Raw genomic sequence first — 24,231 nt, forward strand, 5'->3', positions numbered from 1 at the left:
GGATAGTACCTATTGCTTATAAGGGTCAAATTCTAGGAAGAAATCATAAGTGTCAAACTAAAAGAGAAGGGTAACTTTTAAAAAAACACAATTTGGAATATCATACGCTTTTATTTAACCTAATAGTAAAATAGATAAAAGCGTATGAAATATCTAACTGTGCTGCGTGGGCTTAACACTCATGTCAAAAGGACCAGATTTCATTTAGTATATATCCAGAAAAGGTTCTACCACATTCAAAATTATTTGTAACCTTTGTTTCTATTAGATTTATGATGTTATGCTATTCGGCACAAGATGGCGCTAATATTTATCTTGTATATAGTTCCAGACGTAGAGGCTAGTAGGATAAAACTTACTTTGTGTCCAAATACATATTTAATTGACGCATGACGATGTTATTTTCGTATCTCTATTAGACGAAAATATTAGTTATAATTAATTTGTATTCCTAGAAAAATTTTCACAGTGTAAGCATAAACAAACTAGGTGGTCCTGGCTCATGTTTCCGATAGGGGCGAAGTCCATTCATAGGTTACAGTTTGTTTGGGTTTGAATAAAGGTGGAGGCGGTTGAGTTTGAGAAAATAAAATTTGTCAATAACTTGATTACAGCGACATCGATGATTCCTAGCAAAGTTATAAACCGATGTGTAAATATAACCTCAACCAGTGTTTTAGTAATTATCATATTTACTCAGACTTTTACAAACAAATTAGTTTAGAAAATTCAATACCCCCCTTTTATTGTTAATCAAATAAAAAAGTTATCATTGTTGCAATCTACTAACTTGCTATAAACTTTCTCTAAGGCGCTTCGAATATCGTTATCTTAATAATCCTGATAAAGACAATGAGACAATTATTAAAATCGTGTAATGGTCCTTAATTGTTCAAATTTTTAAATTAAACTGAACGTTCAAAGTGGGTAAAGATAGAGTTCAAATATTTCGTTGTAAAAGCGTAGTAAAAAAATCTGTAAAAAACGCGCATACGACCACAATCGGTGCGCGCCCATTGTATTTAATAATGAGAACTAGATAAAAAAGTACGCATATATTTGAATGTGCCGACATATAGTTTTAAATTGTAAGAAATTTTAGAATAGTAAATCGCAACACACATTGTTAATTGAAATGTAAGTCACGTAAACATACATAGGAAAACATCTACGAACTTCTTTGTAATCTACCATCTGAGTTTATACCAAGAAATAATGTTGAAGTGACTGCTGCGATTTAAAAGTCACCTTTTTCTAAGCTCATAATTTTACTAGCATTTTATTAAAATATAGATCCACCTTATTAAATTCGTGTCTTTTCAAAGCATTTTTTTGCAAATGGATAAACGTATTAAGTCACTCGTGACATAGCCTTAGCCACGAAAGTCATCTAGACGGCCTCTTTAAATACAGAAAAAAATATTCCCCAGCGTGAATATTACTAATGACGGAGATAGTTTGTTTATGAGCTCATTTTGTTTCTAGAGATTAACCGGTAATCGGATTAATATATCCCAAGGATTATTTTGAACCAGACTATTGACTACTTATCATTGTATTGTAGCTTATAGTTTTACAAATAGCATAATCGTACATTCTTTATCTAATGCATTTTTAACTTATTACTTACATTGAATATAACAGGTATTATTATAATATATTTAGGTATTATTACCACTCTTTTATTAGCTTGACCTGTATGGAATCTTTGAACTCGATTTATACCCACTTTGAACGGTCCAATTAATTTAAAATTTTGCACAATTATCATGATAAGATACCGATAAGAATACACGATTTTAATAAAATAATCCCATTCTTCTCATCAGGATTGTCAGGAATCAGGATTAACAATCATGAATCAGGATTCGTTAATCCTGATTCCTGATTGTGCGATTTTAGCGTGGTGTTTCGTTTTTAAACTATACTTATTTTAACGTAAGACCGCGCTATGTCATGTGGGATGCTTGTGATGCAAACAAAACTGTTTACCCCTAAAAGCATAATTTCCTAATCAAGTTTAAATACTAACGTTGATCCTATTCTTTGCTCTCTCGATGGCCTTGGAGTCTTCCCTCTCGGGGCTCAGGCGACACACCCTCGCGCGCCAGTCGTTCGCACCGGCCGCCTGGAGAGCCGCCAGCCTGTAAACATACAAAAGAAGCTAGAGTTAAAACATTATTTTATATATGACATACGGACAGACAGATGGATGAAAATTATAAACGTTCCGCTTTTTGCCATTACTATGGTCACAGAATCCTAACAGCCACAAATGTTAACTAAAATAGAATTGAAATGAATTTATCGAGTAGAAAAACTTTGTTTTACTAAAATTGTAGGTGTTTCTTTTTTAAATAAACTTAATTTTTTTCTATTTTATATACATGTAACGTGCGTTTATAACTTTAAAACTCTTTATTGATATATAAACAATTGGCCAAGTGCAAGTCGAACACCCGGAAGCAGTTGGATTAACATAACTTAAATGTAGTCTACTAATTATATATAGGTAAGTAGTTTTACAACCAATTGACTAATCATAGAATTATTTCTGTTATTAAATAAAAATATTTTTCATTTATTATAATAATTATCATGCCAGTAAATAAGTTTAAAAAAATTCAAAAGAATCTGAAAAGATACTACTAATTATACATAAGTACGATATAAAGTTAATATCCCTTCAATTTAACAGTTTTAATTTTATTCCATTAAAAGTTTATCAATTGCTTACAAATATCATATAACTTCAAGAAAAATATAAATCAAACAAGCGATTTAATGAAATAAAAAGATTGTTCAAACAAAACAATTCTTGCAAGTCGATATTAATGCAATCAAGATTCGATTATTCATAATTGATGGACACATTGAAATCGAAATAGAATACGATTAATTGAATGTGCAAGCAATGTGAATGACCTTCTGCATTATGTTATCGTTTCGCTCAAGTCAAGCCAGGACGCCAGAGGAAGCTCAGATTAGCTCAAGAACTCTAGGTTTATGTGATTCGAAATATCTGTTGAAATATTTTTTGTGCATGCGCATTACGAGATAAACTATAATAATGACGTTATTGATGACAGATATCACCGGAAAGTAAGAAAGGTAACATGACGGACAAACAATTAAGTTATCGTTTATAAAGTATAAATACCTTAGCATTCAGTATATCCATAGGTTTATCATACGAGTACATACCTCTCGGCGATGGTGCCCCCGCGGTGCGGCATTTCGGCATGGGTGGCGCTGCGCTGCACACCCCCGCCCACCCTGTGAACAAAACACCACAGATTGAGCGCTTAGTACCTACAACTTCTAGTGTCCGTACCTGAAAGCAGTGTTAAGCTAACAGCTTGTAGAGATAAACACAAACATCTTTTAAACAAACCTATACAACAGACTTCAAAATCACTACAAAAACTGAAACATAAAGTAACAGAATGATGTTAAACGGGTTATTTTAAAGTAGGATTCAAAACGTGTTAATTATACTATAATTTAAAATACTATTACGAGGATTTAGAGTATTAATTATGACTTATACAGCTAAAAATAATAATCACAAACTTTAAACGCCGACATGACTCTCGTAGATATCTCAGTTTTGTATTCGGTATATTAAATTTTATAAAACGTGTATAACACGCGGTAAATTTGTATGATTATTTATACTTGTTATATGTTCATTTGTATAAGTCCAGGTGAAGAAACGAGCAATGCTAATAGGTAATAAGAATGAAGAAGTAGCGATAGTTTAAGGACAATGAGTTTATCTACAAAATGAGTTATTTATGACGTAGCTACGATAAGATAGTGGGAGCTTTTGTGGAAGATAAATAGTATTCCTAGAAGTTTTACGACTTATTGTCCAATAGAAATGTTGAAGCTTAAAGTGATAAAGAAATTTGAATGCGGCATAATAAATAAATGGGGGTCGTCAAACAAAAATCACTATTTTTCGGCGTTTTTAGCTTTATCTATTGAACTAGTAGAAGTAGTAGAAGACGAGCATGCAGTCTATCTGATGGTAAGTGGCTATTGCCGCCCACGGATATCTGATGGACATCATAATCAACCCTAGATAGGATTAGATATTCCTACCTGAGGTCGAAACAAAACACAGCAGCGCTTAACACTGCTGTTATGACGCAGAAATAGGTGTGCCAGTGGTGCCAAAGTCGAACCACACAGGGTTCTAACACCTTCATTTACTTTTAAGACTGCTATAAGAACAAATACTAAAAATAAATACAATGAAAGTTTGGTAGGTACCCTCTATGTACGATTTTGACCCGTACTTGGCCATTTATTTATTTTTAGGACCTGTTATTAAAGCAGCCATCATTATACATATTCGGTGAACATTTCAAGTGTCTATCTGGTACGGTTTCAGAGATAGTCTTGTGACAGACGGACAGACATCAGAAGCTAAGTAATAGGGTTCCGTTTTACCCTTTTGGTAACTCTAATAAAAATGAAGCACCATAATATTAACAAAGTCACTACTCAGAAGCAGTGGTTGGACTAAGAGCCGACCCAATTATGCACCGTGATGAAATGAAAATTAATTCAAAATTGCAAATTTGTTTCAGCTCGCACAAAGGAAACTCTCACCGTGAAAAGGCTTTAGGTCTGACCTACTGCACTACTGTATTTGTAATATACTATTTTCTTTGTTAATTAAATTCATAAAAACATTCAAGCACTTTTGTATGCATACCATGATATCCAGTGAACTTGTTCTATTTGCAATAAGTATGATATCATTTTACTGCTGTTTTAGGGTTCCCGAAACGAAAGGGTTCCGTACCATCGTATGAAACATTTGCCACCGATATTTTTAATGTATTTTAATGTATAAAGTGCAACAAAATACGTCATAACAACAATACCTGGCCTTCTCAAATTTCTCCTTTAGAGTCTTGAAGCTATAGAGCCTCTCGTCGGCGGGTTGTCTCATCGACAGCATAGTGTGTGCTATTCAGTTGCTTTATCACAAGAAATATCCAAATCAAATCGTTTATATTAAGGGCACTTAGAAAATGTCATTAACCCATCGATATGGGAAACATAACTCTTAAATGTTGGGTTACAACCATGGCGCGTGTGTTCTCGGAACAGGTAAAAAGTAAACAATAACGCACATTGGTTTAATTAGGGCAGGAAATAAACTGAAATAACTTAATACTGTAGCACAATGTTCACTGCGACCGAACTCTTAAAATACGTTTTGTAAAACTTCAACTTCACAAAAATAATAATATAATAGTAAAATTCAAATTAATTATTTTATTATATTGATCTACAAAAACGTTTGGGTCGTTAGCTCTTCTGCTTACAACATCGTCCACGACAGATAGGTGACAGACTGACAGTGACGGAGTCATCGGTTTGAATCCGGTCGCGTTCAGTGAACAACTGAAGTGTTGTATTAACTTGTGTAGTTTGTATTTGTTTAAAATGACGTCACAGGCGTCGCCCTTATCCTTGGAGCCGTTAAATGCATATAATTTATTGCCTGAACAAACGTCGTTAGGGACATTACATAAGAGGCGAAAAGTTTGTTTGTTTGATTTGACGATTTGAGCGCTACACTTTGAACTTACGAGTTCATATCAGGCAAATATTAATATTTACTTTTTCTTGCGGGAACATAAACTGCACCGAAGTACTGACTGCGGGTAGCTGTCGTTCATAGTAATTATTTACAATTTTTTATCAAATTCAAATTGATTCGTCCCTATAGCGATATTAAATACGTAGAGGAAGATCTCGTTCTGTACGCAAAAAACAAGTCTTGACAGCAACGCCACCTATCAGATTCAAAAGTATCTTTCAAGCTAGAACCAGCCCTACATACAACCCTACTTACAAAGACAATACTGAAATCGATTAAAAGGTTTCGAAGACTATAACGTGTATGAACACAATTATAATTTTAATATTAGCTGTAAGTGATTTTTTTTTTTAAGATTTTCTTTCGTCTTTCATATATGTATATGGTGTATTTTTTGGGACTCGGAACACTAAAAAGCTAACAGGATCAGTAATTAACAATATGTCCATATAACTTATTGTAAAAAATACAACACCCTACAACATTTTAAAAATAATGGTATCAAAGTTGTGCCTATTAATAATAATTATTATTCTTATTTATTTATTCCTTGTAATTTGTATACAATCGCTCAGTCCTGCTCCGTTAACAAAACAATAACAGACGTATGTGCGCACGCGCATCGCTACGACTGGAAGGTCGATAAAAATACAGTTCAGAAATTACCACGTTCCGCCGCGAACTATGGAGGAAAAGAGGCTTCCTATTGATAATACCGAATGTGTGTCAATGTTTGATATATGCTTCACATGTTAATCTAGCCGTGCGAGTATAAAGCAATACAATGCATTATTAATATTTTACTATTATAAATATTGTAACAAACATGCAACATCGCTTTTGGAATTGTGTTATAGCAAATAAATTGGCGTATGATCTAATTAGGTATGTCAAAAAGTATATTTATTTATTAATTTCATTTTTGAAACACCTTAAACTAAGGTAACAATCCCTTTTTACCCTCCTCCCGGACTAAATGCCTAATGGCATTTCATTTTTAGTCAACCCGGGAGATATCGACAGTATATGGTAGGCATTTACACATATACAATGAATGTAACACATAGAAAGTAATGTTATGTGACAAATTAATGGAAAAAGAAAATTTTGAAGAAAATACATATTTTTTCATACATTGGCATACTAATCCTTACGATTATACATAACATATGACTTATGTATATTTTTTTAGAACTATACATAAGTCATAACATTTAAGAATTTGTTGGTTAATCAACTAATTCTTCGATATTATGACCGTGATATACGACTTAGTGTGATAAAGTAATAAGTTGGCAACTAAGTTCCCGCCATTTTTAGGATTAATTTTTCAATTTAGAACTATACATAAGTCATAACATTTAAGAATTTGTTGGTTAATCAACTAATTCTTCGATATTATGACCGTGATATACGACTTAGTGTGATAAAGTAATAAGTTGGCAACTAAGTTCCCGCCATTTTTAGGATTAATTTTTCAATAAAAATAGATAACTGATTAATCAGTATTTTTTTTATTATTTGTTGTTTACAACTTCGTATATCTCTACTATATCACACATACTTTGAATTCGGTCGAACTTAGTTGAATAACGATTGTATTCTTAAATGTCAGCTTTCTTTTATATCACTCTTACACATACATATGTGATAGCGAACAAGTATAAAATGTAAATAGAAATGCCGCCGTCTCGGTTTACAATATATATTGAACCAAGGTAAACGTATACAAGTAAAAGAACATGTAATGTGTATTGTGAGTTGTGGGGCATGTAACGACTCCAAGCTCGTTTCATCTAAGTGGCCGTCAACAACAGTGTTGCTATCACTGTAATTTACTCGACAGAGATAAAGACACTATCGTTATTAAGCTCTTGAACTTCACCTATTAAGTATAATAGTAGAAGTGAAATTGGAAGTTCGTCTTAATATGCATTTTTAATAAAGGTAAACATATTTTTATTCGTAAACTTCTCTGCATAATCAAATCAAATTATTTTTATTTATCGCCCACGTAAGTAAAATTACAAAATGCGAATTTGAGTTTGTGTACGGTTTCCGAGGGATAGATAAAAACCACTGACCCCGATCGAAAGTGTAACTTACTTTTAAAATACTATTGTTATTATATTATTGATTAAACAGGTAGGTAATTTTAATTTGAAGTAGACGTTCATGTCAATTATAGAAAAATATATATTCATTTCACATTCAAATATTTTCGCAATATTATAAATAGCACTTTACAAACAATGAATACAACAATGTTATAATTTTTTATGATGGACATAAAGAATTCAAAGAGTAAACCGGCGTTATACCGATAATTGATAAGTTAACTTATTGATTGCAAAGAAAATTATATCGTAACAAGTGTATGTACCACAGTAAATAATTTAATGTTAAATTTGTAATCTTAAAACATCAACCATATTGTTATATTAAAATCTACCATGCATTAAATAAAAATATGTCAGTAGTACAAAAAGTATGAATGCTGAACATCAAGCGAGCTATCATCAAAATTCTCGAAGAAACTATCTGACCGAACTTCACTCAACAAAATCAAACAAGTTTTCATTGAAATAAAATTTTAAAGAAAATATTTTAAATCATGTAGTCATAATCAACATTTAATTACACCTACCGTCAGTCACTTCGGTTCAAAATAAGTAAAACACTTTTCAAGGATAAATGTCTTTAAGGCTTCTCTTCCCGGAGGCTTTTACGCGAGCTCGCCCTACGAAGTGCGCGTTTCAACTGTAGGGCGGGCGGCGCTTTCAAGGCAACGTAGGCGTGTGTACGTACTAACGTAACTCGACGCTATCTCGCTATTTATTTAACTTTTAATTAATATATGATTTTAGACTAAAAATATCGCAGAATTGAGATTTGAGCGGATTTTTAATTCATGATTAAAGTAGTAGTTAGTTAGTTAGTAGTAGTATTAAAGTAAGTGATAAAGTAGAATTTGTAATGACCTATTAATTACATAAATTTCAAACATATGAAATTCTAACTGGCATTTTTGGCGCTTTTATAGGTAGGGGGCACATGAAGCAACTAGGGATCAAAACAAATTTTGTTTTGTATATGGACCAAAAATCACTTGTGCATCACTTTTTTGAAATTAAGTAAATTAATAGCAATAAATTGATCCTTTATAAGTTGACTCTGTCCTTCAATCTTGAATTTATGTCTTAGTTATTTTACTCCGAGAGTCTTGGCACTGTAAATGTAGATGAAATTTGGATTACAATACACCTTCGTCTATGCCGGACTCTCAAAATGTGTGACGGGTTTTTATTTACGTCATATACATGCAAACATAGAAGTTACAATGGTGTACACAACGAGACAATAAAATTAAAGAAGCTGTCTCTGACAATAGGAAGACTTCTAGCTCTATATTATTTATATACCAATAAACTAATAGCGACAGTATTTGGAGAGTTTTATTCAATGTTGTCATAAATCGTTTTCGAGCTGTTCATGAGATGGTAAGTATCGGGACCGTGGTAGGAGATGATTGCAACATTTTGTAGACGCGTGCACCGCTAGCAGCCGTAGGCACTAGAGCTTTCAGCGACCTCGCTTTTTGCGGCAGCGCAAATCACCGTATTTCTAGATATTTTATGTGTTAATAACTAGCTTCTGCTCGCGATATCGCTTGAATTTTTGTATGATTTACTGTTATGGCTAATAAGTTAAAAAATATGTTCTACAATAGCTACTTAGTAGTTGTTTAAATTAAACCTCTTTAATTGCTTTTTTAAATTCATTTTATACGACGCTTTTCAAACAGATTTTTATCAATTCAAATTGTAATAAACTTGGCCAAGTACGAGTTGAACTCGCACATGAGGCTTTCGTACCACATTTTACATCGATGTTTGTCATGTCACATTAAATGTATTCTAATAGAGAATGTCATTAGAATTCTAAGTTTATAACGATTATTGAATAATAATATTAGTAATTTAAAAAATGGATTGCTTAACTTATATATATTATTTTATGTGGTAAGTCACATTGGAAATATAAGACCCGATTTGACTAGACGGTAATAGGATCGACAAGGGTTTACGTGGAGGCGTAATCTAGACTTTTTACTCGTGAAGGGAGAGTAAGTATAATAGGTAAGACAGGGGTGCTGTAGAAGCCGCAAGCAAAAGCTTTAAGTCAACTGATATCACGACTTAACACCGCACACGGCTATAGTAACACGACATAAACCTATGTCTTCTATATAGAATTTAAACGAGTAGTAGTTTGCTAATTAGTAGAGCTTTAATTTCTAGTGCGTCCGTCACAATTTACTGCAATTGGCCACATCCAATGTATAATTAACACAATTGTGTAGCTCTGGTGTCATCAATATACATATAATGAAAGGAATGTTCTACTCTAATGAATATATATATAATTTATTAGTTAGTACATATGATGTATTCTATTACGTATCGAAATTAACCCATTATACCTGCACTCTCGTGGACACCAGTCGCTTTTAACGTTACAGATGTCAGGCAAGTACCTACTTTAGACTCACAGTATTAACTTTTACTATAAAACGAAGTGATAATTATGTTAATACTTCAAAGGCCCAAAATTTAACGTCGCCAGGTTATTATTCATTCCTACTCCATGATATACAGTTGTAACCTGTAGTCATCTATTAACTATCATAAAATAGTTATTTGTTTGTCTGTTTGTACGAGGATACGTTATTGGACCGACTTCAATGAAATTTTTAGTAATTTAAAAGTTTATGATTACGCTTAAATACTATAAATAATATAAATATATACATACGAATATGAATTTTCTTATTTTCCCTAAACTCAAAGGAATCGACCTAAAAATGGCAGAGAATTGTTACTTTTTGTGTCTCTACCTGAACAAGACAGTTAAAGTTCAGACATGATGCTGAATGAAAACTTAAGTGAATCACATCTTGTACCGGCGTATGTTTTCGCATTGAGTGGCTTACGCTGGGACGTTCTTGGTGGCGTGTTTTAATGAGCGACGCGCCGCGCCGTGGCTCCCTTTGTTTGCACACAATGAAGTCTGGGTGTACGGGCGTGGGGCGAAGTTTCCTTGTTAATATTCCATGTTTGGTGTCTGTTAGCTAAACGACGACGGAAGCCCACTGTATCGGCTTGAACAGGTTTCCTTTTTTATGGTAATGAAGTGACAATCGCGTGTGCAACGCTCTGTTAAGTGGCCGTTGCAACTCACCAATGTGAATGATAGATAATTAATAAATATAATAAGAAGTTATCTAATTTCCAGTTGAGTGAGAGAGAATTTGAATATTCAGAAAATAAACTTGACCCTCAATTGGGGGAAAGTTGAGTCTTTGGCACCGAAATAAGTGTCGTAGAGTCTAATTACGTCCGACGATTGTTACTTGAATTAGCTTATAAACAGTTCCATATTAAACAATCATCATATACTTGGAGAACATCAACGAACAACACATAAATAGCATATTGTACGATAGATAGTTGCCAGTCATAAATTTAATAAGACTAGCCACTTAATAGGACTCACGAAGGCCTATTTTCTGCACTCAAGTGCATTATAGTTGTATAGAGTTTAGGAATGTTACACAAACGATTAAGGAAGACCATTGTGTTGTTGTTACGAGTGATATCAGCGATGCTAATGAGGGTGCGCTTATTATAAATCGATCATTGACCTCGGCTCAGCCGGTTACGGATAATCGGTATCCGCGTTCAGTTGTAATAGACGCTTAATCAATTAAGGGGTTTAAGGGATTACTAGTAACACTGATCGGAAACAAACACTGACACTAAGATCCAACACGTCAATGTAGAAAATGGTCACGCATGTTACAGATAAATTTAAGTATAAAATGCAGGGTGTTATGCTTGCAACGCTTTTATGGACGTTGCCTGCAATATGAGGCAAGCTGTAAAGAATTTAATCAAATGTTACTATACAACAATAACAGAGAAACCCAAACGCCGCACATCAATTTAACCATAAAAACAAAATACATGCCGAATACCGAAATAGTAACACGATTAAATTTTCCGTGTAATTTCCCTATAATCATGTAACTACCTTGAACGCAGGTGGGAATATCCTGTATGTACGTATCGTATGTAGTCATGCACTGCGACTGTGTTTACGGGAATTTTCCCTCACACCACGTAAAGTGCAGGACATCGCCCGTCTCGACGCAAGCCGAGCTGTTCCACTCATAAACACATATATAACTAGTAGTGTTTGAGTTTCTTTTTAAAAAATTATATTAAATTATTTTTAAATACAATAAATACCTTAACAGTTTAGATTCGAATATGATTTGGAGGTACACGCTAGCGACTCCGTCGAAGGCGACCGTAGTCGATCAACGGTCACTGACGATTGATATGATACGATGATTTGGATTAGCAATACTTATAAATATGTGCTTTCATGTTTATAAGTAAACAATATATAATTATTACTGATTAATTTCTCGCCAAAGTATAAAGACATCAATGCACAGGTTTCTGAGTGGAAATATGCCTCTTGCACGTAGCGGAACGAGGTTTCCTTTACCATTTCGGAGAATGCAGTTGGTAATGGAACAGAACGGAGCGAGAATACGGCTTTGGCCGAGGAATGCAAGATATTAATTTTCGAGCTAGGAAAATTCATTTCGAGGTAGGAAAAAATTTCCGGTCTCGAAGAGTTAAAAAAAATCAAGAAGGGTAAATATTTTATTAAAAAACCTCTTAATAAATATCATGAGTTTATCCTAACACATTATTACGCCGCAGAGTCAGCACACTATATAATTATACAAAGAGATATGGCTCCCATCCATGTCCTCAGTAAAATATACGTTCGGCTGTGAAATTGTGAGCTTTTCCACAGCGCTCCGGAAAATGCGATAGTGGTGCGGAGCGGCGGACAGAGCGGAATCGCGCCGGGGAATTCGGGGGTATTAATTTACAAAACTGTTTGCCGGTTTTGACATTTACATCCGAAATCCCGTTTCGAAAATTTATCTCAGCTATTAAGCTTTCGAGGGGTTTCTATTGTGGAGGCGAACATTTTGTTGACCAGAAATATCTTTTACTAATGGAGGCTACAATCTCCACTGAATATTGGACTTATTACAATGTATGTTGTATGTATAAATATTAATGTTGAACATAAAGAATTTCATTGTGGCAATACATTTTTTTAAATATAATATAGGAGTATCAGACGAACATGCAGTCCATCTGATGGTAAGTGGACACTGCCTCCCATGGACATCTGTAAATCAACCCCAGATAAGATTAGATATTCCTACTTGAGGTCGGCCACAGATGCGGCGCTACCCCTACCCTAAGGACTAACCTGAAACGGAAAGGTATGTCTTCCTTACAACTACACCCTTCAAACCAGAACTCCTCCGCTGCCGCCAGATTCGAACCACAAAGGATTCTACGACATTATGTACCTAAGTATTGACCAATTCATGTCAATTGTATTTAAAGTTTAATCAAACCTCTATATTGTTATACCAATGTCAATTTAGCCTGTGATATGTATAACAACTGCATCATAAACACATTCTCCACTTAACGATAAATAATAAATGAACTTTAAGTCGTAACTGCATAGACAAAAAGTACAAGATCGAATAGCATTAAACATCTTTTTGTCATAACATTGTAATTGAATCGAATCGATGTTAGTGGGTGCCGCTATCGCTCGTGATTAGTACCATGCCTGGCATGATATTTGTATATGTGTATAGTAGAAGAGTAGTACCATCCCACGTCACATTGTGAGATTTAAGCAATATAACAGTAATATAAGATTAATTTTTCTAATACTTCAACCGCAAGGTGAATAGGGTATCGTCAAAATACATATTTGTCATTATCATGATCATATGTATTCACAACGTCAAAGTTTAAGGAATTCCTGAACACAATTACAATCGTCTAGACACGACACTAAGCATAGTATACCGACAAGGTATGCGTTGTCTATCAGTCAGTATTTTAATTCATTAGGGAGATGATAGGAATGACACTATCCAAGTGTACCGTTAACACACCATAGACACTATTACACAGTAAAAACCACACTTGAAATGTTCACTTTAACATTGTAGTATGAAACAAGTTATTTCATGTGTGTTGCCACAAAGGTGTATAAAGGAATTAAATTATTCTTTATATCACTTTCAAACACAACTGTAAGTTTTAAACACTGGCTACAAAACATAGATACAACTGGCGAAATTAACGTTAACTGATAATAATTCGATAACTGATAACAATGTTGATAAATATTTGTAAATTGGGGTAACACTGTCATTCGATTAACAAATATAGTAATTTCTTATTTTTTAAACAATAACAAGAAATTACATTAGATTGGTAGCTACATAGGTATAAATACTGCCAATAATAATCCATTGTGGTGAGAAAAAGGTCGCCTGCTTAGGATAAAAACTATATTTCGGAAAGAAGAAGAGAAATACTCGAAGATATTTATAGATATTTTTGGGGCCATCTCATACACCTATCACTCAATTATTAAAATATATAAGTAATTTAAAAGCTTCAATTTCAAGTATGAGCAATAATATTTAGACAAATATTTTTACCGTATCGTGTTACCAAATTTGCTTTACGAAAAATCCCATTTAATCAAGATTTTGGGTAGAATTACAAAGAAAGAAATATGTATTTTGTAAATAAACATAATAATTACACAATAAACTTTCTTTTGATATTACTTTTATCAGGCAAGCCTTAACACACTATATGTGGTAATCAAAGCGACGCCTGATCGATCCATTGATGATATTATTATCATTTAAGGTTTAATAAACGCGGGAACCCTAATCATTTCGGGTCAAATGTAGTCCATATACAACCCGTATAAACGTTTTTTCTTTCAGTAGAAATCCCGTAATAATCTTTAAAGCATTTGTGTAATTCATCCTATAGGCTACACACATTTTATCATTACTGACCTTTAAAAGCATTATTGAATAATATATATGTACACATAACTAAAGGAGACATATTGATTTTATTAACATAATAATATTCATGAAATGTGTCTATTTTCTAGGAGCTGCAGTAGAAGTTATTTTACCATCAGCATTATTTAATGTGGTTTTGGTATACACATACAAGTATTAGTCAGTACATTAGGTATATTCTCATAATGCACACCACCCCTCTTGGATCATGTTTTTAATTAATGTCTTACAGAAGTTAATGAACCGCTAAGCACCTGACAGCGTTGAATGCACCGAAGCCATGTATTAAGGCTTCATCGCGGCAATTTAACGGTGTTTTATGGTTCGGAAACTAGCGATACGGGTGCCACACCCCCATACGTTATTTATTGGTAAATTCTAATACAATACTGTACACATCCATAAATGAAATCGATAACAGTTTGTGAATTCAAAACAATTTATTCCACTAAAATACATTTTTTTTTTCAAGAATGTGTAAAGTTTCCCGTAAACGATATTGCAAAAGGTATATTATGTTACTACGCTACTTTCTGTCCCAACATGGCAGGCTTTCTGCGCAGATTCCACCTATTAAAAATCGTGGAAATTGTTTCTGGAATACTTAAATGCTAAGATGTTGTGACCTATAAATAAACACATAGAAGTGAAACTCACGACATATAATATGTTTCACTAAACAACGGCACAAGGATTCCTACACAGAAGGCCTTTAACAAAATTTCAACATTAAACGGCATAAGACGAGAAGTTATGCTCGGGATTTCGTAGTCACGTCCCAAGGTATGTTAAAATCTTGTTCCCACACACATCGACTTATCAATCGTCATATTTCTTTAGGTAAGTCCGTATGCATATTTTTAAATGACTGCCTTTGAATTTTTGGAAAACTTTGGAAAACGGGCTTGAATATACAGGCATAGTAATACCGGCGACATTTCACTCGACATAGGTGAGCGTCCCTTTCAGCAATACAGCGTCACAATAACGCCCATACATTTCTCGTTTACCCCGGTGTTTATCTGCGCGAGTGACAGGTTCCCTATAGCTACTCTTGCTTGCTTTGTTAAGAACACAATCGGTGTCAGTACAGTAGTCTATTGACAGTCTTGTCATATTAAAAGCTCATTTATTTATTTACGTGGCTAGTACCAAAACAGAGTTTAATTGAAAAATAAAGAAAAAAGACTGCTTAAAAATATTTAACTTAAAGGGAGTAAGTAAGTATAATAATGGATTTGATGGAAAAATTATAAAATTGTGGCATGCGGTAGACGCACTATGCAGCATGTATGCAATACATGGTGGCCGCGAAAGAGTCAGCATGTGGTGCTCCAGACGCAACAAACAAATTAATGAGCTATTCTTTTTTCTTTACAATATAAGCGCCTTATAAACGATACGTTATTATAAACGGATTTATCGTTACAAAAAAGTAACGACGACTCACAGTGTAGTAGTAGTTCTAAACATGCTACATTTATAAAACATAGATTTAGAAACGTATGCGGTGTCGCTGTGTAAAACATATTACCGCCGGAACATGGAAATGCAGTTTGCGCGGACGACAGCCGGAAGCAAATGCGGGATACACGGCCTAGTTTAATTAAATTCTAGACGTGTTCGCCAGTTTTAAAATTATTTTGAGCTTTATTTATTCACACCATCTTTTTGTTTCAACATAAAAATATAACATAAACATACTTATAAAACATAAAAAAAATAAAAAAAAAAAAATATTAAATATATAAAAATTTTGCCTGCCTGCAAATTCAAATCTCATTTATTCAAAATTGATTCATATAGAATACTTTTTGAAAGTCAACAAAGAGTACCTACCATGCATATGCATACACTGCACGAATAAGTTACAATAATTCAATGTGCTAAAGTCTTTAACTTGACATTTAATGTTGTTGTACAGAGATTAAGCACAAAGGCTGTCATTGATAGCAATGCCATGTCAGCTAGACCTAGAACCTCTCACCTTAACCTGTACCTAATAATATATGAAAAAAAGAATATCTACATATCTACACACACATGAACATTTTTCTTGATTTCGCATCAAGACAACAGCAGGAGCTAATCCGTGACACCTAACCTACTTTAATGCTGTAACAGTTTATGAGTAAACATCTAACTATACATCATTCAACTATACTATATTAATGTAACCATTGTTATTCAACTTTATTGTTCAACAAACTTTCCATTTCCATATGGTACCTGCTATTGCAACTTAAGACGTTTATAGGCATGTGACAATTAGAGTACTGACCCACATTGAAACTGCAAATTATTAAAGGAAGCTTCATAATATCCATAGTGGTATGTATTGTATTCTAATGAATGCGGATGTCACGATGTATTGTCATCGTCATCTGACATCAATTACATTTGTTAGGTTAGCCAGCTAGATAACACATATAATAATCCAGATAATGTACCTACTTCCATACCAAAGATATTTTCATGTTAATCGTACAGTGCTCTTCGAATAATATAAATTATGGTACAAAGGGATAGGTAATAATAAAAGGATACCTAAGAAACTTTAATGTAGGATTATAATTACGTGTAGATTTTTTTTTGTTTGTACTTACAATTACTATGACAGCGGATGAATTTCAACGTTTCGGCGCTCAATGAGGAGAAAGAAGTCGTCAGAGACGGGTGGGGTTTTACGTCTAGACGGGGGGAAACAATGCGGGGAGCATTTCTTGAATGCTCCATCTAGAACCTGGTGGTCATTCCATTCAATATAAAATGTTTTGAGTATTAAAAAATGGTTTTCGCATTTTTCTGCATCCCTATTGTGTGACGCTCTCTTAGCTTTTTGTATAAATATATATCTTGTTAGTTTTTCTATCAAGCACAGTTACCTAAGCAAGCATTGGTTTTAAGAACGCGAAACAAAGTCGAGGTTAGGTTTTTTTATCGTGTTTAAATATTTAGAAAATGTTACAACTAATTTTGTGAGGAATCAATGCAACGTTTAGGATCTTTTTACCCGAATGTTTTAGAAAAAGTGTGATATTTGTTATGTAAAGTGGATTTCATTTGATCGCTTGTAGTCTAAACATTTTGATCCACTGAAGTATTAAGTCGCCGCATATAAAACGTAATATTAAACACAAACACATCAAGATTGTTTAAATAACTACATTCAGGCATATTAATATACCTCTGAATATTTAAAAGGGAGGAAAAATAGTAATTACAATGTTGCAGTATTAACAGCACATAGTCAACAAGATACTACAACAATTAGAACCCTCTTTCGAGGGGTTACACGGGACGCAATACACATATGTAGTAGAGGGAGTGTAGGGTACTCAAACCATTGAAGGCACTCATTCTTGTCTTATTTCCCTGCTGAGTGACGTGTGACATCGCACCCTCCCTAGCTTAATTCTCGGCTTAATTATTAAAATTCAAAATTTTATAACTTTTATTCGTTTATTGTTGATAATGGGGCTAATAATATATGGAATTATTTCTAACTTTGTTGCAGATTGTAAGTTTTTAGGGACCATATTATTTATATGCCCCCTTCGATTATTCAGTCCGGAAATAGGTCCTGGATGTTATAACGGTCTTACTTAAGGAAAACTACTAACCAATGATAATTAACAAAAAAGGACCTAATTTAACAGAAAAGCATATAAAGTTATAAAAAATATATATCCAACTTACTGATTAATTTTAATTGAAATCTGGCCGCTTATACAATGAGCCGCGAGCAAGAGACAAACAACTTGTACGACAGATTTTCATTCATAGAAAAACCACTGAAGTACAGGTTAACCGCGAAACAGAAAACACCCGACATACAGGTCACGGTCAACGAACAAAGTCAGACAGACAAGTCTACATCGAAACCTTAATAAAGTAAACAAATTGTGTATAAAATAAATATATTTCTACATTAGGAAGAAAAAGAATAATATTTTTGCAATAGGATAGTTTCAAATGAGCATATCACGAACTATGAGTTGGGCATTTACAAATATAACATGTCTTTAGACGCCTGAAGCTAAGCGACAATCTGTTCGAAACTCTGGTGCATTGCAATTTGTAGGGTTCAGGCGTACTGAACAATTCATTACAATTTATATGAAACATTAGCTTTTTACCAACATTATATCACATCATCGTTAATGCTTCTACTTGTATTGATAGTAAGATGGACGGACGGACGAAGGAACGACGGCTAAGATGGGAAGGGTTCAGTAATATGATAATAACCACGGTAGACCAAGGTACTTAGTTGTAATTGCAACCGTGTTTATCTTTTAAATACCCCTTTTCGCCACATAATTTTTTTGAAAAAGTATAAACTGAGTAAAATTTTCTACGACCGTAAAATGAACATAAATTCCTAGCATCTCTCCCGTTAGCATGTAATTACTTTAGAGAGATGCTTACACCTCTCCAATATAAAATACCTTCATGTCATAAATACTACCTATATAGAGTTACAGGGCAAGTCGTGGCGCGACGGCTTTAACTCTGGGATTTTCCTCATTTTCAACATAGCGACGTCTATCTTAATCAAGGGCTCTTCTACCTGGATCCAAGGACCCACACGTTACGTAAGCCGTTCACGTCGTCGACACTTTACTGCAGATAGCGAATAGTTAAGCAGCTTAGAATGTACCTAGGTATAAATATGAATGGGTTATTTTACGCTGAAAAATTTCTAGTAAAATATCTTAAAAAAAGAAACTCACATGGAATGGATTATCTTGCAAAAAATATAAATACGTAACTTACAGCAAGTCATTACAATCCCAACACGTGCTACATCATTTCAGTTTTATCTTTATGTTGTCGGAGTATTCGTTATAAATAGTATGAAAATTGAAATATAATTTTATCATAATAATAAATTTTCCGATATTGCAGTGGCATTCTGTAATAAAATCGAGTAATTCCCGCGCGCACCACCGGACCGGAAGTGCACGGGTGGATGCTTTATCGGCTTTGCAATTTGCAGGCTCTCGCCGTTAAACCTTGTTACGGTAACCCTCAGGGATGATTCTCGTGAAATGCGATTAAACATGAAGGTATCGTCATATTAGCTCACTAGCCTACAGCATAAATTAATAAACCTTCCAGATTTATAGGATTGTTTATGTTACGCAAACATTATAGATGACACTTAAAACAGAGAGTATTTTTATTTATCTAATTTTAATTATTTTCAAGAGTGGTTCAACTATACAGAAAGAAGAGATGACATTGATATTGGTTGGTAACATGGCTATTTCTTACATAGTTAATTTACTTGGAATTGTGTAAACTGTTACCTAGAATTAACAAGTCAAAGGCATTAACTACTTTTCAGAAAGGTTAATAAAGTGGAAAATCCAATATTCTTACCTATATAGTGTGGCCATTTTTGTACTATCAAATGTTTTTTTTTAATATCAAGGTTAAATAGCTAAAGCGAAGAATTCTGAAAAGAAAGACGGACAGACAGCGGAGGCTTAGCAAAAAAATAAATAAGGTAATTAAATAGTTAATAAACATTAAGCTGTGTTAACTTTAAAGTTTTTTAAGGTATACAAAAACAGATTTATTTAATTGGATGAAAATGCCAGAGGTAATCCATTAATAGGTCGCTATAAAACCAGGCGCAGTCCACCGAAGTACACGCTACATACGATGAATTTACACGTCTGTATTCACCGCGTATGCATATGTTAGTGTCTACGTGACGTAATCTGTGTTTGGGTCTATGACCCGTATCGTAAACAAAACAAGTTTTTTGTTACCTATCGGCATGTGAGTTTTTTGTATCAAAATATTGTAGATAAGTTACATTTAATTTAAATTATCTTAAGAGTTCTTAGTAAATGTTTATTTGACCATGTAATGATGAAATGCTCTGCTTAGATAAGTATTTATCTCGTTTTTTTCATATGATATTCGCTTTTGGAAATATATATAGAATATTCGATGTCCAATATTAAAAGAGGCAAGCTTTTATATAGTTTCATTAATTTATTCCAATTAATTCCTGTGGATAGAACGAAAAGTTCATCGTATCATATTCTAGAGCGGATAAAAATATTTACTTATTAATGTAATATACAACCACTCAGCCAACGTTTAACTTTCTTAACCAACCCACTAAAAAAGTATCTGTACAGTTAAAAAAATCAAATCTTACCAAACTATCCGGATTTCGAACTAATAGATACTGACCTGAAACAAGAAACACAATCAAATTAGTATGCAGTTACTAATGTGGCACGGTGCAAAAAAGCGATCGAAACCTGTAACATGGGTCAAGCACACTGCAAGATCCGCTTATCTGTACGAGGATATTATAATAAAACTAACGTTGATAACAAAATGTTGACCCCTTAAACCACAAGTTATGATATGCTAACGCATGTTTTCGGCCCTTCTAATTTTTAAGCACATGTCCTATACTTGTAAAATATACGAGTACATAATATAGGTATCTTAAGCGCGTATAAGTACACGGACCGAAATTCGAAGAATTTACTAAATATGATAAAAGGATAATATAAGGATGGTTAACATAAAAGTAACTATTAAAAAAAGTATTAAATTATATACATATAACCAGGTTACCCACATATAAACAGGTTAACATTAACACAATCCCATATACCTACCAACGGATGTGTATATACAAAGGCTTTAGTAAAGAAGAAGAAGAAGGAAATTAACACGTTAATAAGTAACGCGCCACTATCAGGCTGCGATCAGTGGTAACTCATTATATCGCTTTTAAAAACCGGTACACAAGTGACAATTAACTTTCTTAACAGGTTAATTTGTGTGTGAGATTTCGTTTAACGGCGTTTTACAGTGATATACACATATTTAACCATTTAATCCTCATGCACTTATTTAGGTATAATAATATGTCGGCGCAGGTCATTTGAGTGATTCAAATTACGAACGTATTGGAGTTTACAACGCCTTGGCGAGAGATGGCGCCGGGCGTAACGGAACGTTGGAGAAGAAGACAGACGGTCTTGTCATGGCGGCAATGATCGGAGAGCTCCGACGGATCGTTGTAAACCGAAATCGAGATGAATCTTATTATTCTATTCTAGTTTCCATTGTTTGATGAGACTTGTGAATTTGTGTTTGTATAATAAAAGTGTAATGGTGAATATTTAGTGATGATTGTCATTTGGATCGCTGATCTCTTACATCGCCCTATGTACGATCTTATTATCTGAAGGAAGCAAAGAAGATGTGTGGCCATCAGCCGACATCAGAAGTGGCCCAACCCAGCGCCCCAGGAATAATCGTGATAATTTCAAGGATATCATAAATTCTGCAAAAATGTGTGACAAATGAAGATAGACAAAATTGACATTGGAAGCTTTGTAGCTACAAACGAAATATAATGTCTTGGATATCCTAACAAAGTGAAGTGATGCTGTAGATAGTTTTCATTAAAGAAATGACCGCAAGAAAAAAAATAAGATCTTGAAGACGATTGATTTCTGCATCATGTGATTCGCTGCTTCGGGGACGTGTATTTTAATTTCTCAATAAACTTAATACACAAGAGAAAATAATAATAACATGTGCACATACTATGAAACGATGATAGTTTGGAAAATTTTGAAAATGTACGAAATGAAATTAATAAAAACCTCCTTTTGTTTCTATGAAGTTCGGTAGAGGAAAAATTTATGTCAATATAAAATGACTTTGTCACTTCGGAAATTAAAATAATGAATTATTTTGTACATTTTATGTAATAATTTGTGAACTTGTTGCTATTGCAGTATTTTTGGTTGCATTATTATTGATAGCGAAATATTATTTAATGTATCGTAAATTTTAACATAATATTGGAAATAGAATATCGCGTCACTTTTTTAATGGGATGAAGGTTGCATTACGAGTAGATAAAATGGATGAAGTAAATATTGGGTTTGTGTAATGAGTACGAAAGTTCTCAGTTCAACGCTTTACTTGGAAATTGGAAATCTGTAGAGTGTAGTTAATAATATAATAGAAAATGGTTAAATATTATTACTTTATTACAGATAAAGAAGATTATTTATTTATCTGCTAACGGGCGATGCTGTACAGGGAATTTTTATATCGGTCATGTGGTATCGCTGAATTAATTTAAAATTAAATGGTCCATTTGTTAGATAATTACAGACGCAAGAATACTACGGTTGGATTCTGGAGTAGCCTCACGTCTCTACGAAAATCTAGCTATGTGCAGATGTATTCTTCAACAAATTATGCATTAGAGGTATCAAGACAGAGTTTATACGGTGTGATAAAATAACAGGTACGCTTTGTCTTTATGTTGTTGTGTGTGATTGAAAAGCCCGAAGAAACACTTTATTTTGAATACACAGTATTAATTAGGAATGAATGCGTTTGATTGTTACGAGTATGAATGCAAACGATGGAGTTAGTATGTGATACGATGTTTTATTCAGTTTTTTTTTTTTTTAGCTCTACTGATATGAAGTGTCTAATAGTCAACAGTGGGTTTATCTGCGGTACACCGGTCAAAAAAAAAACTATAAATTAATCGTTAAATTATGGTATAGCGAATTGTGTAAAACTTGGAAAAATATGGAAACGATATGAGTTTCTTTTGCTGTTTTTTTTTCTCTAAACTGAGAGGCCTAGTGGGGTGGTGACGTGTTATTGCATAGTGCTGTACAATAAAAGAATGGGGTTTGTGCCGGTTAGTTAGTTTTTAAGATGTCCTTGTTCCATATGGGATTTCCTAAATATGTGGAAATTATTTTGGTTTTACAAAACGATGTCATTTCAAGTAATACGAAACTACTTGGGTGTAACTGTAAGATAACGAAGTTATGATTGAATGAAAGATGTTTATATACAAGGGATGGGTCGTCAAATAACACCGATTTTTTTTTTCTTGTGAGCAGTGTCATCTTGTTCGGTATTATAAAGTTGAAAGGCATTTGTCAAAAATTGTAGTGAGGGATTGGATCTTCTTTTTTCTCAAGACCACGACGTAGGCTAAAATATATAACGTGGAACAGGTATGTCTGAGATAAGGAAGTGGTCTCTTTATGCATCGTTGGTCTGTAAAGTTTAGAAAGATATGCTCTGGCTTAAAAAAAATGCGTTCGCAACTCCTACCTAATAATTTTGAATATTGCACATTGACTTTAGATAAGGCGAGACATTTCAATAATTTCTACGCGTATGTTTGTACTTTAAAGTTGTCGATACATTAGTATGTGCAGTACAGTTGTGTAGTATATTTTTCATTTCAATTGAATTAATTTATTGCAGGGTAAGGTGGAATACGTATGTGAAATACATTAGTTCTATGATCTTTTACCTAACCTAACCCAAAGGCCTAATGTTCCTCAACCGGACCCGCTCGTGGCGTGAGCTGCCTCTCCGTATGGCTAGTATATCCAGAGAATTATTGGGAATCAGTAATTGTGTTTCGCGAGATATTTTAATGGTATGGATAATTCAAATGGTTTGGTGCGATGACAAAGTACAAGCTACAACAGGCTACAAGTTTACTATACATATTAAAACAATTTATGGTAACGGGCACTACTTGCAAAATAAAATG

The 24,231-nt window shown here is 33.7% G+C and overlaps 1 protein-coding gene across 9 annotated transcripts in view; it reads right to left on the reverse strand.

Annotated features, from left to right (window-relative positions):
- Svil (Supervillin) overlaps positions 1-24,231 on the reverse strand; it is a 224,932-nt gene that overhangs the window by 34,898 nt on the left and 165,803 nt on the right. For all 9 annotated transcript variants that reach the window (XM_073091492.1, XM_073091491.1, XM_073091489.1 and 6 more), the window contains 2 exons: positions 3,205-3,276; positions 2,033-2,144 (listed from right to left, as the gene is read on the reverse strand). In XM_073091492.1, the coding sequence (XP_072947593.1) occupies positions 2,033-2,144; positions 3,205-3,276 (184 nt within the window). The remainder of the gene's footprint in view (positions 1-2,032; positions 2,145-3,204; positions 3,277-24,231) is intronic.

The sequence above is a fragment of the Epargyreus clarus genome, unplaced genomic scaffold, assembly GCF_041222505.1.
Source record: "Epargyreus clarus isolate Ecla_fem2 unplaced genomic scaffold, WU_Ecla_fem_2.2 ptg000034l, whole genome shotgun sequence".
In the NCBI taxonomy this organism is placed as follows: domain Eukaryota; kingdom Metazoa; phylum Arthropoda; class Insecta; order Lepidoptera; family Hesperiidae; genus Epargyreus; species Epargyreus clarus.